General features: G+C 43.7%; 1 protein-coding gene across 5 annotated transcripts in view; it reads left to right on the forward strand.

The window, feature by feature from the left end:
• The window catches only part of CFLAR (CASP8 and FADD like apoptosis regulator), a 34,443-nt gene extending 27,429 nt beyond the window's left edge, over positions 1 to 7,014 (forward strand). For all 5 annotated transcript variants that reach the window (XM_077829651.1, XM_077829653.1, XM_077829655.1 and 2 more), the window contains 2 exons: positions 4,464 to 4,977; positions 5,886 to 7,014. In XM_077829651.1, the coding sequence (XP_077685777.1) occupies positions 4,464 to 4,977; positions 5,886 to 6,024 (653 nt within the window). In that variant the 3' untranslated portion in view covers positions 6,025 to 7,014. The remainder of the gene's footprint in view (positions 1 to 4,463; positions 4,978 to 5,885) is intronic.
• The last annotated feature ends 7,837 nt before the right edge of the window (positions 7,015 to 14,851 follow it).

Raw genomic sequence — 14,851 nt, forward strand, 5'->3', positions numbered from 1 at the left:
TGGCAGGACCTACCTTCTTACAGCAAAAGTGGATGTGGGGAGAAGGGCAGAGAACTGGAGGGAGAGAGAGAACTTGTTGGGAGGGCAGAGAGTAGAGGGGGAAAATGCTATAAAAATTCAGGGTCCCTCGTGCATAAATTTAGATCTCCTCTGCCACATAAGACATCAGACCTTGTGCAACACACACACACATACAGACACTTCTAAATGGCTGTTACTCAGCAAACACCCCATACTAAGGAAATGGGCACCGGGCATCGGGTCTAATAACAACAAATCAAAGAGCCCTAAACTAGCTCTGCCACACCTGCTCCGTATGGACAACTCAGCCCTGACAAAGGAGCAAAATTGTCCTGACAGGAGCATGCTCCAATCAGAGAATGTTAACTTGGTAGAGCAGGGTCCTCCATAGCCAGAGGGGGCAAAAACGGGTTAAATCTTCAGAAATTGGCATTTAATATGCACCGGCAGACTATGCCTGTATGCACAAAACGGCTGTCTGCATGCACAAGTACTTGTTCTTTGCCTGTGCAAAATCCTGCAGTAACACAGTTGCTTGCACAGCTTTTTTAGGTCTCTCAGGAATAGTTAAATGTAGAGGATAAATTTTCTATCATCACCTTCTGGAAATGGGCTGTTAAATAGACTTGTACTTTATGCACCCACCCGTATTATGTTAATAGGATTACAAGGAGGTTTGACAGCGGCAGGGCATATGACAATGCCTACATATAGTTTAAGATGGGTCTGATTATTCTAGAGACCGTGTGGTGAGATGCCTGATTGCAGAAGTCAGATGTTTTCAGGCAGAGGAGAAAAAGGGTGGGAAGAACTGCTGGGGGACAGAGCTGCATCTGCCATCAGCAGCGGATGGAGTGCAACTGCCCAGGAGTTATTCTGAAGAGACTGCACCAAAGTTGGAGCAGCTGCAAATGACACAAAACACAAGCAACACCACTTTATCATAGATTGAATAAAATTCAAGCCCAGCCACCAATGGCTAGATTCTAGGGGATCTTGGCTTCCTTTCTCAAATCAAGATGGAAGCTGGGATCTATATTTGCAGCATTTCTCTGGCAAAACAATTCCACCTTCTCTGCCTGGATTTTTTAGTGATAAAGGATGTTGTTAAAATAAAGTGTTTGCCATGTCTTGGGGGGCGGGGTTTCTGCCACTGGAGTTATATGGAGCATCGGCTATTGCCCCCTTAGATCTCTGCACCCCTGGCTTTTACTTTTCCCCTTGTTCAACCTCTAATGTGAAATAGCTCCATCCAAAGCTCACAGCATATTTTGCAAAGACAGAATAGCATGCAATTAGAATGTCAGCTGTAATTAATTAAATAATGTGTATGTGTAGGTTGCTACAGATAAGCGTGTGTTTTTTGTGGACGGATACACACACACTCACACTCTCTCTCTCTGCTAGGAATAAACTATGTAAAAGACACTCAGATTGCCTGTTTGTACATGCCCTACATTGGAATAAATATATCTGATTGTTGTTAACTAAGAAACAAGGTATTTTTAGGGCTAAACAGTATTAAAACGATTCAGTCTCTTGAATAAAAAAATCTCATGGGGCTAAACCTGATTTTACCTGAACTGTGCACCCTCTTCAACATTCAACCTCCTGAAGAGGTGGTGTTCCCCCCACATGGCCCTGAGAGACTGCAGCCTCTTGTTAATCGCTCAGATAGGGATGCTGCTTTTCCCATCTTTGAATGAAGCATCCTGGCAGAACACACAACTGTTGATGCCTGTCAGCTTTTCTGAACAATAGATTTAACTGGCTGCAAAAATCACTTCCATTTTTTCCCCACTAGTTTTTAAAATGGAAATATCTTAAATTTGAAACATTATTCTTTCCCTACTTAAAAAACAAATGAAAAACCAGCAACAAAAAGAACCCCACACAACCCTGGGAAAGTCTTTTGCATTATTTCACACGATCAATCCATTTCAGAAAGTGAAAAGGATATTACTGTCTCTGTTTCTCCGCTCCTCCTAGTGAGTGAGCTTGCGGAGCTGCTCCTTTAGCTCACTAGGTAGAGCGGGGTGGCCAGCCTGGGGCTCTGGAGCCACATGCGGCTCTTCAGAAGTTAATATTCGGCTCCTGCTATAGATGCTGACTCCGGGGCTGGAGCTACAGGTGCCAACTTTCCAGTGTGCCGGGGTGCTCACTGCTCAACCCCTGGCTCTGCCACAGGGCCTGCCCCCTCCCCTGAGCCTGCCGTGCCCTCACTCTTCCCCCTCCCCCCCAACCTCCTGCACACCACAAAACAGCTGATTGGGAGGTGTAGGGAGGGAGTGGGAGGCTGAACCACAGTGCTGCTGGTGGGTGGGAGGCGCTGGGAGCGGGGCGGGGGGGGCTGCTGGCGTATTACTGTGGCTCCTTGGCAATGTACATTAGTAAATTCTGGCTCCTTCTCAGGCTGGCCACCCCTGAGGTAGAGGCTTACATTTTTGGTGTCGTAAGTTCTGGTCTCCATGCCAACTCTGTGTGGTTTGCTGGGGATAATAGCATGTACAGCTATTGTTGGCTACAAGTTACGTTCGCAAGTAGCTCAACCCCCTTTTCTTTTGCCAATTTGGGACTTCTAAATTTCTGGGGGCAGAAAGCAATCCGACTTTATGTCTGTAAATTGCCACGCACACCTGTAGCGCTCATAAATAATAATAGAAAATATTTTAGAAAATGTATCTGGGGAATGTGGTTAAGAGAGAAAACAGGGAGGTACAATTCTAAGTAATTTGTGATAGTTAATGGTTCAGTAAACCTTAAAAGTTACTTGTGGTTTCAGTCTCCAAGATCTGATTGTCTAACATTAGCCAATGACCCAAAAATAGTTCTTCAGAGCCTAAAATGCTCTCTTGCAGTATTGTTCAAACAGACAGCAGAGTTAAAATCTGATGTCCTCCCATGTCTGCAGTTAACTTTTGGCATAATTACGAGGTTTCATTTGCGGTGTTCTGCCTTTTGTTGATGAGAACGGTCTGTCAGTTGTCTCTCTCTAGAAATCTTTCTTCACCAGGTTTGTGTGATTTAGTTCAGACTCCACTGTCCATTCTTCCTTTAGAATTGCAAGGATGAATTAATGCTGTGTCTCATTCCAGCAGCTGAGCTCTGTACCTTGCCTCAGCACCTCTTTTTAGTTCTGTCATAATAGCCACTTTGAGTAAATTTTCACAGTTAGAGACGGGGAAAACCCCTGTTATGCTGTCCAGCTCAGCTCCCTGCCCGTACAATTTTGCTCTCCGTAGTACGCTGTCTATCATTTTGTCCAGCCTGATTTTAAAAGCCCTAAGCCACTTCTTTTGGGACACTGGGCCTGATCCAAAGCCCACTGCAGTCACAGTTGAATGCATCTCACATTTATGAAATACCTGTGGTGACAGATATGGCAATTTCCTGCAATATCCTTGAGAAACCTTGTTGAATTAAGCTTAAGTATCATTGGAGTCAGTTGTATTAAATGCAAAGTTTATGTGGGTGTGTTACCTCTCTAGGGCAGGAAGATAGGACGTGTGGCCTGGGAATGTAGTTCACAGGACTATATTAAAAAAGTGCCAGACAAGAATGGACTTTTGGGAAAATAAATGTGAAATGGATTTCCTGGGAAATACCTAGAGGGAGGTTAATGCAACTTCCCCACCTCCAGTTATACAAAACCTCAGCCTTCTGAAGTTACACCCTGATGAGTGGGTCATTGTCTGCTGATTACCTGCTCCCAGAGACTGGAGATCAAAGGCCTTACCTGTATAAAGAAATGACTGAATTGCCTAGCCTGTGTTCTGGTCCTGAATCTGAGACAGCTATGAACTTATAAACATGGGGAAAATCCAGCTGTGGGTTTTGAAGGTCTGACACCTACCAGAGCCCAAGATTGGAGTTGAGGTGACCTCTGGTAACCTTCCCAGCATGTGTGCGGGTTCTTTTATTGTTTTTAATGTGTTTTCTCTGTAATGCTTTCACCTTAAGAATAAATCTTCTTGCTTAGAAAGGACTGTGTGGTAATTTGTACCTGGGGGTGATACATTGGTCATAGCCTCTGGAGAGAAAGCAAAGTGCAGATGCTGACCTTTTAGGCAATCTGGCTTGCTGTAGGCTGACAACTGTGCAGCCTCAAGAGAGAGTGAGACAGGTCTCTGCCCAGAAAGGTGATGGCTGAGGAGCTGGGAGCCTAAAGCAGGTGCCCTTGGTGAAGGAATACAAGTGCACTTATCCTGAAACTGTGACACCTTCGTCATATTCAAGATAGTATGTAGACATCGTCATGTGTGTAATCCATTGTGACACTGATATCACTGCAAAGACTCTAGATTTTGGCTGAATTTCTTTAGTGAAACAAACCGCTTGTTTTTCCAGTAGTGAAACACCATGATATTAAGAGCCTTTCAACATGGCTGATATTCACTGAGTGAAATACATTCACTTTAACAAATTCCTTCTTCTTTTTCCAGATATACTGGAGGACACCTTTAAAGCTCTAGGCTTTGAAGTTCACTGTTATCGGTATTTAAGTGTGGAAGCCATGAACCAAACATTCCATGAAGTTGCAAGGCTGCAAAAGCACAGAGACTATGACAGCTTTATTTGCATATTGGTCAGCCGGGGGAGCCCTCAGAGCATCTTCTGCACAGACCAGACCTTTCCTGGGTACCCCTTGGATCGGGTGAAGAATTTTTTTACTGGAGACTCATGCCCTGAACTCCTAGGGAAACCAAAGCTCTTTTTTATTCAAAGCTACATTGTGCCAGCAGATCAGCAAGAACCCACCAGTCTGCTGGAGGTGGATGGGAATGAACAGAAAATCACTGCCAATACCAGAAGACCTTGGAACTGTAGTATTCCCCCAGTAGCAGACATCTTTTGGAGTCAATGCAAGGTGGATGTGTCTGTGCTAGAAAGGTCACCCAGCTCCTCCTCCTCTTATCTATGCTGTCTGGCTCAGCTCCTGCGCAATCCTCATAAAAGGTAAAAAAAAACAAACCAAAAAAACCCTTTTCATTCAATTTATTGCCCCACAGCAAGAGAGCTGAGGTTTCATCCTGCTTAGTACTACAGAGCACCTTGGTGATGTGAGAGACAATAGAGGAAGATGGTGCCCAGGTCTGGAGGGTTAGTCTAGGTGGGCCCAGACCTACAGGGTGCAGGCCAGGTACTCTAGAAATGGGGTGGAGCTTCTAATTCTGGAGCGGAGTGTAAGGGTAATCCAGAGCTGGGGGTTGCAAGGTTACTTCCAGCATGGGAGAAGAAGGTCCAGTCCTGGAGAGGATATGTGAACAGTCAGGATTCCCATGCTGTTCTCCCACCCCCAACAGACATCCCCAACAGGCTATTGTCCAAACTGAGAGTTGTCTTTAAATAACAGAGTCCTTAAGCAGTACTGTACTTAGAACTATAAACATTTAGCCAGAGCTGCTTGCTGGTGTTTTGTTGTTGTTGTTTTTTTTTAATTTCCCTGCAGGACCTCTTGACCTTCCCTTTTTAGTTCAGTTTTCCTCAGAGAGCCATTTATTACTCTGAGTTGAAGCTAAGCTAAAGAGATCCCACGGGGTCTGGCAGCCAGGTTCAGTGTGAGTCAGCAGAAAAGCTCTGCACATCCCCACAGGGTCCTAAAATCTAAAACTTGGTCATAAGATGTCAGGAATGGAAGGAGTCCAGTCCTCCATGACATGCTAGTAAGTTTGTAGTATAAGAGATCCTGTCTGATAAATGCATATGTAACCTCAAGTTTGTGATCTCTACCTCTGGTATTAAAGACAGAGATTGGAAACATTCCTCTCACTGAGCCTGGAGCTGCTTGTCCTCTGGTGCCTTCTTAAGTTAAAAGGGATGATCTCCTCCATTCACTTGTGAGAATTTTATTTCTCTCTTTGCAGAAAACTGCCCCTATTGGATATCCATATTGAGCTGAACAGCAGAGTGTATGATTACAACAGGACCTTGGATCCACAGCAACAATACTCACTCCTGCTACAACACACCTTGAGGAAAAAACTCTTTTTTCCCCCCAGTTAAAAGCTAATGGAAATTGCATGGGACACGATGTAAGACGCAGATATCCATGTGGGCTTTTTCTTCAATTGTCATTATTCCAGGCATTTCTGAAGTGCCTGAGTTGCACCAGAAGCCCACAAGTAGTTAGTACAGCTCACAGAGCGCTGGTGTGTTATGCTCCCACTTAACAGACAGGCTCTCACATTCTGAACTAACTTCAGCTTCCCAGTGGTCCCAAGATGTAGCCCTACCTGCAGTGCTTTACAGTAATCTAATCTCTCAGTGACAAAAGCCTAGGTAAGGGAAGCCAGGCCTGCCTCTGAAATAAAAGGTCACACTTGCCAAACCGGGCACAGATGGATAAATGTGCTCTTTGCCACAGCTGACCCTGAGTATCCAGCAGCAGCCCAGGATTGGATTAGACTGCTAATCTGTGAATCTGGCTAGCAAATAACCTCCACGTTTGACCAAGCAGAGGAGTTTTTGTAGCTAGCCCCGTTCCTCAGGCTGCTTGCTCCCACCCGTCTAACGTTATTTCAGTCCCCTCTAGATTGAGCCTCAGCCAGCGAGACTTGGTACATGCTCCAGTCTCCGGCAGAACCAAGTCACCCATTCCACTGCACCTTCAGACTCAGTCATAAGGGCAACGTACTACAGACACTGCAACCTCTTCACGTGCACAAGGTTCAGTTCTTCTGTGCCACTGCATTTCTACAAGACAAAAGACCTCTGCTTAGTAATTTTATTTTTTTTAATTACCTTCTCCATTCCCTAAGGGAACAATAAGAGATGGGATTACCATAAGTGTAACAATTCCTTTCCCTTCCACTATCTACAAGGCCCTGATCCTGTGAGCTCTGAGGCAAGTGAGTGTGCATGTGAGTACTTTTGATTGACTCTCAGTCTTTTTGCAGGATTGGGGCCTGGATGAGTCATTTTTAAGCTTCTGTCACTGGCCTGACTGTACTTCCATCCATGACATGGTCCCATCTCCCCCCCCCCCCCGCCCCCCCCCCCAGTCTACTTAAAGTAAGTAAACACACAAACCCTGTTGGGAACTATTTAACTTGGTACAGCTTCCTGTGTAGCAAACAAACTAAGGCCTTGTCTACCCTTAAAAGGTTTTCTGGTATAACTATACCAGCAAACTCTCCTAGAGTAGATGTAGTTGATATCAGTTATACTTGTTGCTGATATAGCTTATGCTAGTTCCCCTAGTAAAATAAGCCATGGTTGCAAAAAGGACATTATTCTTGGTATGCCTGCATCACACAAGGGGCTTTTGCCAACAGCTATGCCAGCAAAATATAACATCCCTAACTGACAAAGCTATGCAGGCAAAACTTTTAAGGGTAGACCAGGCCTTAAAGAGGGCTGCCAGAGGTGAAATGCTTGGTAGCTTGGCCAATAAGTTTGTTTTAGAAGTGGCCATTCTGCTTCCCAACCCCACCATGTATTGCCTGCTGTGGGCTTGGCCATGACTTTCAGTAACACTCCCTTGAAGCCAGACTGCTTTTAACTTTCATCCAAAAAAAGCACAAGCCTAGAAACAGCTTCTGCAGTCGAAACAGTGGAAGTTTAGCAATTAGCCCAGTGTTGGGCAAAATGTGGCTGAGGAAAGAAGACTACGGAGATGCTGTAGAGAAAAACACATATTTATTTATACTAATATATAATTTTTGTGTAATAGAAATGTGTACATATATAATACATATTAATATCTTTATTTTGTATGTGTTCTAATTTTTTAAAGATTAACACTTTTTGTTTAGTTTGTGTTTTAATTTCATATTCATTCTGATTTTATGCATATTATATGTAGAGGAGGAAATGAGAGATTGTGATAGGAATAAGGGGAGTGGTTGGTAAAAGTTTGGGATGAGTGTGACTCATGCCATGTTGTCAGCCCACCGCCACCCAGAGTGGAGTCCCTCCCTGGACCCTGCGCGGCTCGGGGGCTGGACCGGGACCAGGACCAGGACCAGGACAGGAGGAGTGAAACTTCCACGGGCTCGCGGGGGGAGCCAGGCCGAGCAAGGGAGATAAGAAGGGGAGGACTTAAAGTGACAGTGCGCTCACTGTCTCACACTTCCCTTACACACAGAGACTGCCTCTCATGAGTCACAGTCCCCCAATACAGATTGTCTCACACGCACACACTCACTCCCCAACACCCACATAAACAGTCCTCCAACACACAGTCAAACACAAACACACACTGGCTCGCTCTCTCTCACACACACTTGTATTGTTGTTGTTATTACTGCTTGGTACTTCCTGTCAAAATGCTTGTGGTGAGCCAGGAGTGACTAAGGGCTGCAGGAGGGCTGTGGCCTCTGGCAAGATGCAGCCCCTATGTGACAACGCAAAGCCTGTCTGGAATCACTGCTGCAGCATCTGCTACATACAAAGCTCAGTGTGTGTCAGCTATTCTGATCGCTGTCCCTTTACATTTATGAGATACAAGCAGCCCTAAAGGAGCCATTTTTGTAGCTGGCTGATTGCTGTATTTCCCTCCTTCACCGCTGTTCTATTTAGGCTTTTTCTATCTTCTATCATTGATTTGCTTATACACCTCCTAACACAGAGGTGGGCAAACTATGGCCTGCAGGCCACATCTAGCCCACGGGACCGTCTTGCCTGGCCCCTGAGCTCCCGGCCAGGGAGGCTAGTCCCCGGCCCCCCTCCCGCTGTCCCCACTCCCTGCAGCTACGCCACTGCACGGACAGCGCTCTGGCCCGCCGCTCCTGTTGGGCAGTGCAGCAGCATGGCTGACTCCAGCATGGTAAGGGGCGGGGGGGTAGATAAGGGGCAGGGGATCCTGAGGGGCAGTCAGGGAGCAGGGAGCAGTTGGATGGGGTGGAGGTTCTGCAGGGGAGGGGCAAGTAGGGGACGGGGAGCAGAGGGAGTTGAATAGGGGGTGGGAGCCCAGGGGGCGGTTAGGGGCAGGGGTTCTGGGAGGGGGCAGTCAGGGGTCAAGGAGCAGGGGGGTTGGATGGGTTGGGGGTTCTGAGGGGGCCGGGAAGTGGGGGGGGTGGATAGGGGGCAGGGGCCAGGCTGTTTGGGGGGGGCACAGCCTTCCCTAGCCGGCCCTCTATATAGTTGCGCAACCCCGATGTGGCCCTGAGGCCAAAAAGTTTGCCCACCCTTGTCCTAACATTAGGGCTCTTTCCAAGACCGTCTTTCTCCAGTGCTGTATTAATTAGTGGATCAGCCATGGATCCTGTGCTTTTTTTGTGAAGTATATGTTAATCTCTCTATAGCCATGTAACGCGCTGTTGAATAGTAAGTTCTAGTTGTATTTATTTTGTCAGTTCGGTTTTTTATGTCTAACTTTGAATAAATTAATATTTCAAAATTAATGTCCTTCAATAACTTGATGTGTAGAAAATGAAACATTATAATAGACAGGAGCAATTTAAATCAAGGTGATTTAAATGTATTGGGGTTCTTTTTAATCAATTTGAAAACGTCTGCTATTGCAATTTTAGATCATAATTTAGTTTATTATACATCCTACATGCTGTTTTTTTAAATACCACTACTGGTAGAGTCTCTTGTTTGAAATGTACAAAACTGCCATAGGCCTAACCACCAAAAAAAAAAAAAAAAAAGGCCCTGCTCTTGCAAACAATCAGTTACACAAATTTATTTACATGAGTAGTCCCACTGACATCAATGGAAGTACTCATGTGATTAAAGTTAAACAAGTCTTGAAATAGATTAATAAAGTGATTGAACTTTTATATATATACACACAAGGCCAACGGTTTCAAAAACAAGAACCCAAAGTTGGGCTCCTGAATCCAAGAATGGGATTTTCACAGTCACCTACACAATTTAGGACCAAAAGTCCGCTTTACTTCAGGCTGCAAACCATGATAGAAGAGTATAACATGGTCAAAATGTAAATATAGCCTGGGATATTTGTTTATCAATGTTGTGTCTGAGTAAGGATGTTAATGAGACCCTGGACTTGTCTTTTTCAGCATAGACAGGCATTATAAATGAAAAACTTCTTAGTAGAAAGATCTCTGTAAAATCTGAAATTGTACTAACAGAAAACTAGTTAAAGAAACAAGCACAAAACATCCACTTTGGCAATCCAAGACTATAAAATAGGAAGGAAGTAAAGAACTAACAACATGTAAATAAAAAATATCTGAATTAAATGTTAAAACTTGATTTAAATAAATATATTTACATTTTAAACATTGGATTTTGTAGTTTTAAAAAAGTACAAATGACTTATCCACCCGGCTACATAGTAACCCCAGTTCTTTCCTTGCTTACAGGAATGCAAATTCCATCAGTTTCAGTGAACCAAATCCCTGCTCTCCCCTCACATATAATTCCCAGTGGAGTTACACCAAGGATAGGAGCCTTATGGTGTGCAGAGTGAGGGGTCACTAATACAGACCCACCAGAGCCCCTGGCGAGTCCCTTTTCTCTGCAACAGTGAGGGCTACAAAGTTTTTTGTTTGTTTTGTTTTTTATGGAATCTAGAATGTCTCTCAAAATTACATGATTCCAGCAGTTGGGGCTTCAAGAAAAAGAGCAATTATCAGGAGGCTTATGATCAAATCGTGAGAGTTGGCAAGGCAGATGTCATCTGTATTCAGTGTTTTCCTCAGGAAATGAAATTAGGGGAGGGTGTTTGAATTTAGAGTGGGGTGAGGGCCAAGGGGTGAGACCGTGCAGGTGAAGGTGAGCTGTATGGCACTATAGTAAAAACTGAAAAATGTTTCATAACCATTTTATTAGATTTAACTCATGTTTTAAAATCATCACACAAATTAAAGTTGGCTACTCAAGCCTACTATGAAGCACTACATCTACATCCTTCTTGGTTTCTTGTAATTTTTCACAACTCTGTTAGTGAACTTCTCAAATGCAGTGCGTTCATCTTTAATGGCTTCTCATGTGTCCGGGTACTTCCAGTCCTTCATGATATGTTCATGATCAGGCAGAAAGCAACTTCCTTCAGAACACAAAATTCTATTCAATGAGGAAAAAGAATGCTCAACTGTAACTGTTGTGACTGGGAATAGCAAGAGATGTACATAAGAATGGCCATACTGGGTCAGACCAAAGGTCCATCTAGCTTAGTATCCTGTCTTCCAACAGAGCCCAATGTCAGGTACTTCAGAGGGAATGAACAGAACGGGCAATCATCAAGTGATCCATCCTCTGTCACCGATTTCCAGCTTCTGGAAAATAGAGGCTAGGGACACCATACCTGCCTATCCTGGCTAACAGCCATTGATGGACCTATCCTCCATGAACTTAACTAGTTCTTTTTTGAACCCTGTTATAGTCTTGGCCGTCACAACATCCTCTGGCAAGGAGTTCTACAGGTTGGCTGTGTGTTGTGTGAAAAAATACTTCCTTTTGTTTGTTTTAAACCTGGCACCTATTAATTTAATTTAGTGACCCCTAGTTCTTGTGCTATGAGAAGGAGTAAATAACACTTATTTACTTTCTCCGCACCAGTCGTGATTTTATAGATCTTTATCATATCTCCCCTTAGTCGTCTCTTTTCCAAGCTGAAAAGTCCCAGTCTTATTTCTCTCTCCTTGTTTGGAAGCCATTCCATACTCCTAATAATTTTTGTTGCCCTTTTCTGAACCTTTCTGAATTCCAATATATATATCTTGATTGAATTCCTACTTCTTTCATCCCAGGAAACAGCACAAAGTTTGGGTCAAACCACTAGAGATGATAAAGAAGAAGTGAAAGTCAAATCTTCATTCGTTCGTCGTATGACATTCCAATCTATGTTCATATTCTCTATTCTGTCCTGATCACATGGCAGCCCCTTTGCTGGTAGTGTTTCACTCCACTCAACAGTTGACGTTTTATAAGACTGGCATCTGTAAAAGCTATGCAGAGGTTGAGTAGAATCCAGAAGTCTCTGTTGTAGATCTGTAAGAATCAAGTCTATATACTTTTTCAACGGGCTTAACAAACACTTCTTGTCCTCTTCACTTAAGGATTCAATATAAGAACCTTCATTAGTCAACTTCTGGAGTGAAGTCTTTGCTTCTTCCAGTATGATTGATCCAAGTGTCGCTTCTCTTTCTGGACAAAGATCTACTACTGTTGTAGCAGATGCCTGGATGGCATTGTTTAATGACCCAAATGGTTTCATCAGCAGACTTACGAGAGAGAGAGACAGAAAGGTGATAGTCTTCTCTGAACTTAGTAGCAAAAGTAGTTCATCAGCCTCACTACTTAGATCCATCTCATCTTGGTATATACTTTCCCAAACCAGTAATAACAGTTGCAGTAATTTTAAAACAGCCAAGGATCACTCATGAGAAAGCCCAGGGATTTCTCAGGTTGGACTAATTTGATCATCAGTCCCAGTGTATCTTCTGTTTTCCCCAAGACATTCAGTCCTTTTGGACTCTTGCTGAAAAAAAAGAGTATAACGAAGACATGAAATGTATGGCTTTTTAACGTCTTTTGAAGATTCTGCAGCTCGTACTAGTGCAAGTTGGAATAGATAGCCTCTGCAGTGTGTATAGTAGAGATTAGGGTTACACTTTTCTTTGAGCAAAGTTTGTATTCCACTGTCTTCCAGAGAAATTTGCAGCTCCATCAAATGCACAAGCAGAGACATCTATTTGGGGTTCAATTTACAAGCATTTAACTCTTCTAAGATGTGGGTTGTCACCGATGCAGCCAATGTGTCTTCTATAACCTGAGCATCGAGAGAGGCATCTATTGGCCTACCACTGACATGAAGATAACCACAATGACTTAATACTTGATGCCCATTTGCATTGGTGTATTCATCAGCCATGTATGCACATTTTTTTAATGCGGTGAGAGTTCTTCACTTTTTCAACTGCTGAGTCTTTCACTGTTGCACCACATGCTTCTAGCCAGTCAACTGAATTTCTTGCAGAAAGATAGCGAGCATTTGCCAGTCTTGTTTGGAACCAGTTCCAGCTTCAGAATTAACAAGTGACAATGGATTTAACATTGGCCTACAGTTTATAGTGTGTGGTATCTCTTGCTTAAATAGAAAGTACGATGTGACAGCCATGTTTGTTTGCATAAACTGTGTTTATGTCTCCAGCATTCTCAACAGCCTCATTAAGTACTTCTAAAATTGGCTTTTGCAGTGACTGGCTTCTAAGGTTTTCTGCATGTTGCTGCAGTCCAGAGGCTTGGTGTTTTGCAGACTTTTCATGAAGGTTGTCCATATTGGCTTTGCTGATCAGTCTGACAAACCAAGCTCCTCCATTTTTACTATATAAATCCGTGGTACGCTCACATCTTGAATATTGTGTGCATTCTGGTCACCTCATCTCAAAAAAGATATATTGGAATTGGAAAAGGTACAGAGAAGAGGAACTTAAATGCTTAGGGGTATGGAACAGATTCCATATGAGGAGAGATTTAAAAAACTGGAACTTTTCAGACTGGAAAAGAGACTACTAAAATGGGATATGATAGAGGTCTATAAAATCTTGACTGGATAAAGTCAGTAAGGAAGTGTTACTTACTCCTTCACGTAACACAAGAATTAGGGGTCACCCAATTAAATTAATAGGCAGCAGGTTTAAAACAAATATAAGGAAACACTTCTTCACACAACGCACAGTCAACCTTTGGAATTTTTACCAGGGGATATTGTGAAGGCCAAAACTATAACAGGGTTCAAAACAGAACTAGATAAGTTCATGGAGGATAGGTCCATCACTAGCTACTAGCCAGGATGGGCAGGGATGCAACATCATGCTGTGAATGTCCCTACCCTCTGTTCACCAGAAGCTGAGAGTGTATGACAGAGGATGGATCACTTGATTGCCTGTTCTGTTCATTCTCTTTGAAGCACCTGGCATTGGCCACAGTTGGAAGACAGAATACTGGGCTAGAAGGACCATTGGTCTGACTGTTTGGCCATTTTTATGTTCTTATGTAAAAATAAATTATAACATAATAAAAATGTTTAGTACATAAATCCCCAAGATAACAACCTCTCAAAATAGTGACCATGTGAGATAACTACCTTGGCAAATAACGCATTTTAAAAATCTTGGCCTACTAGGAAATGTATATTTCTATAAGTTTCCCAGTCACAAATCTAGCATTCTGGAGCAAAGTCACTAAAATATAGTCCAACAAACAAATGTTCTTTTAACATGTCTCTCCCTTCTCCCTCCACCCCCCCACCCCCATTCATAGTTGTCCTTGGTCAATGAAGAACCAGAGTTCAGAGGTGCTTTCACGTGAGTTCACCTCCCACTCTGGGGGGTGGGAGGGGAGAAGGCACCTTGCTCTTTCTTTCAGCCACTTGCCCTCCGGGCACTCACTCTGGCAGTTGTGCATCACTGTTTGCTCCATTGCTCCATCTCTGATGGCCCTGCGCAGTCAACTCTGCTGTCACTTGTCACTGTGACCTCTGCAGTTCAGTTTCTTGAGTTTCCACCTAGCTCTCAGTGTGGGAACCTCACAGCAAGTGCAGGCTGGGTAATCTCTTCCACAGAAACACTGTCCCACAGCAGGTTTAAGCATTTAGACCCGATTATCAGTGATTTCAGCTCTAGTGGACACTTAAAAAAACAAAAGACTCTCTATGGAGCCTAATCAACTCTATCTTCAAACAGGATGGGGGCAGATCAAATAGTGCCTATGACTTTTAGGCAGAGTCCACACCACCAAGCAAAACACCTATCCCCACCCTCTCTCCACTAGGATCTGGCATCCCAACCCCCTGTTTAGTGAGTGCAGTTCAATTGAGGGTGACCTGTGTTTAATTTGTAATGAAAGAAGTGCCAGGACTCAAGCAAGTTTTACATTCATCACTGATGTGGCAAGCCCAGAGGTCCTGGGG

The sequence above is a fragment of the Eretmochelys imbricata genome, chromosome 11 (assembly GCF_965152235.1).
Source record: "Eretmochelys imbricata isolate rEreImb1 chromosome 11, rEreImb1.hap1, whole genome shotgun sequence".
NCBI lineage: Eukaryota > Metazoa > Chordata > Testudines > Cheloniidae > Eretmochelys > Eretmochelys imbricata.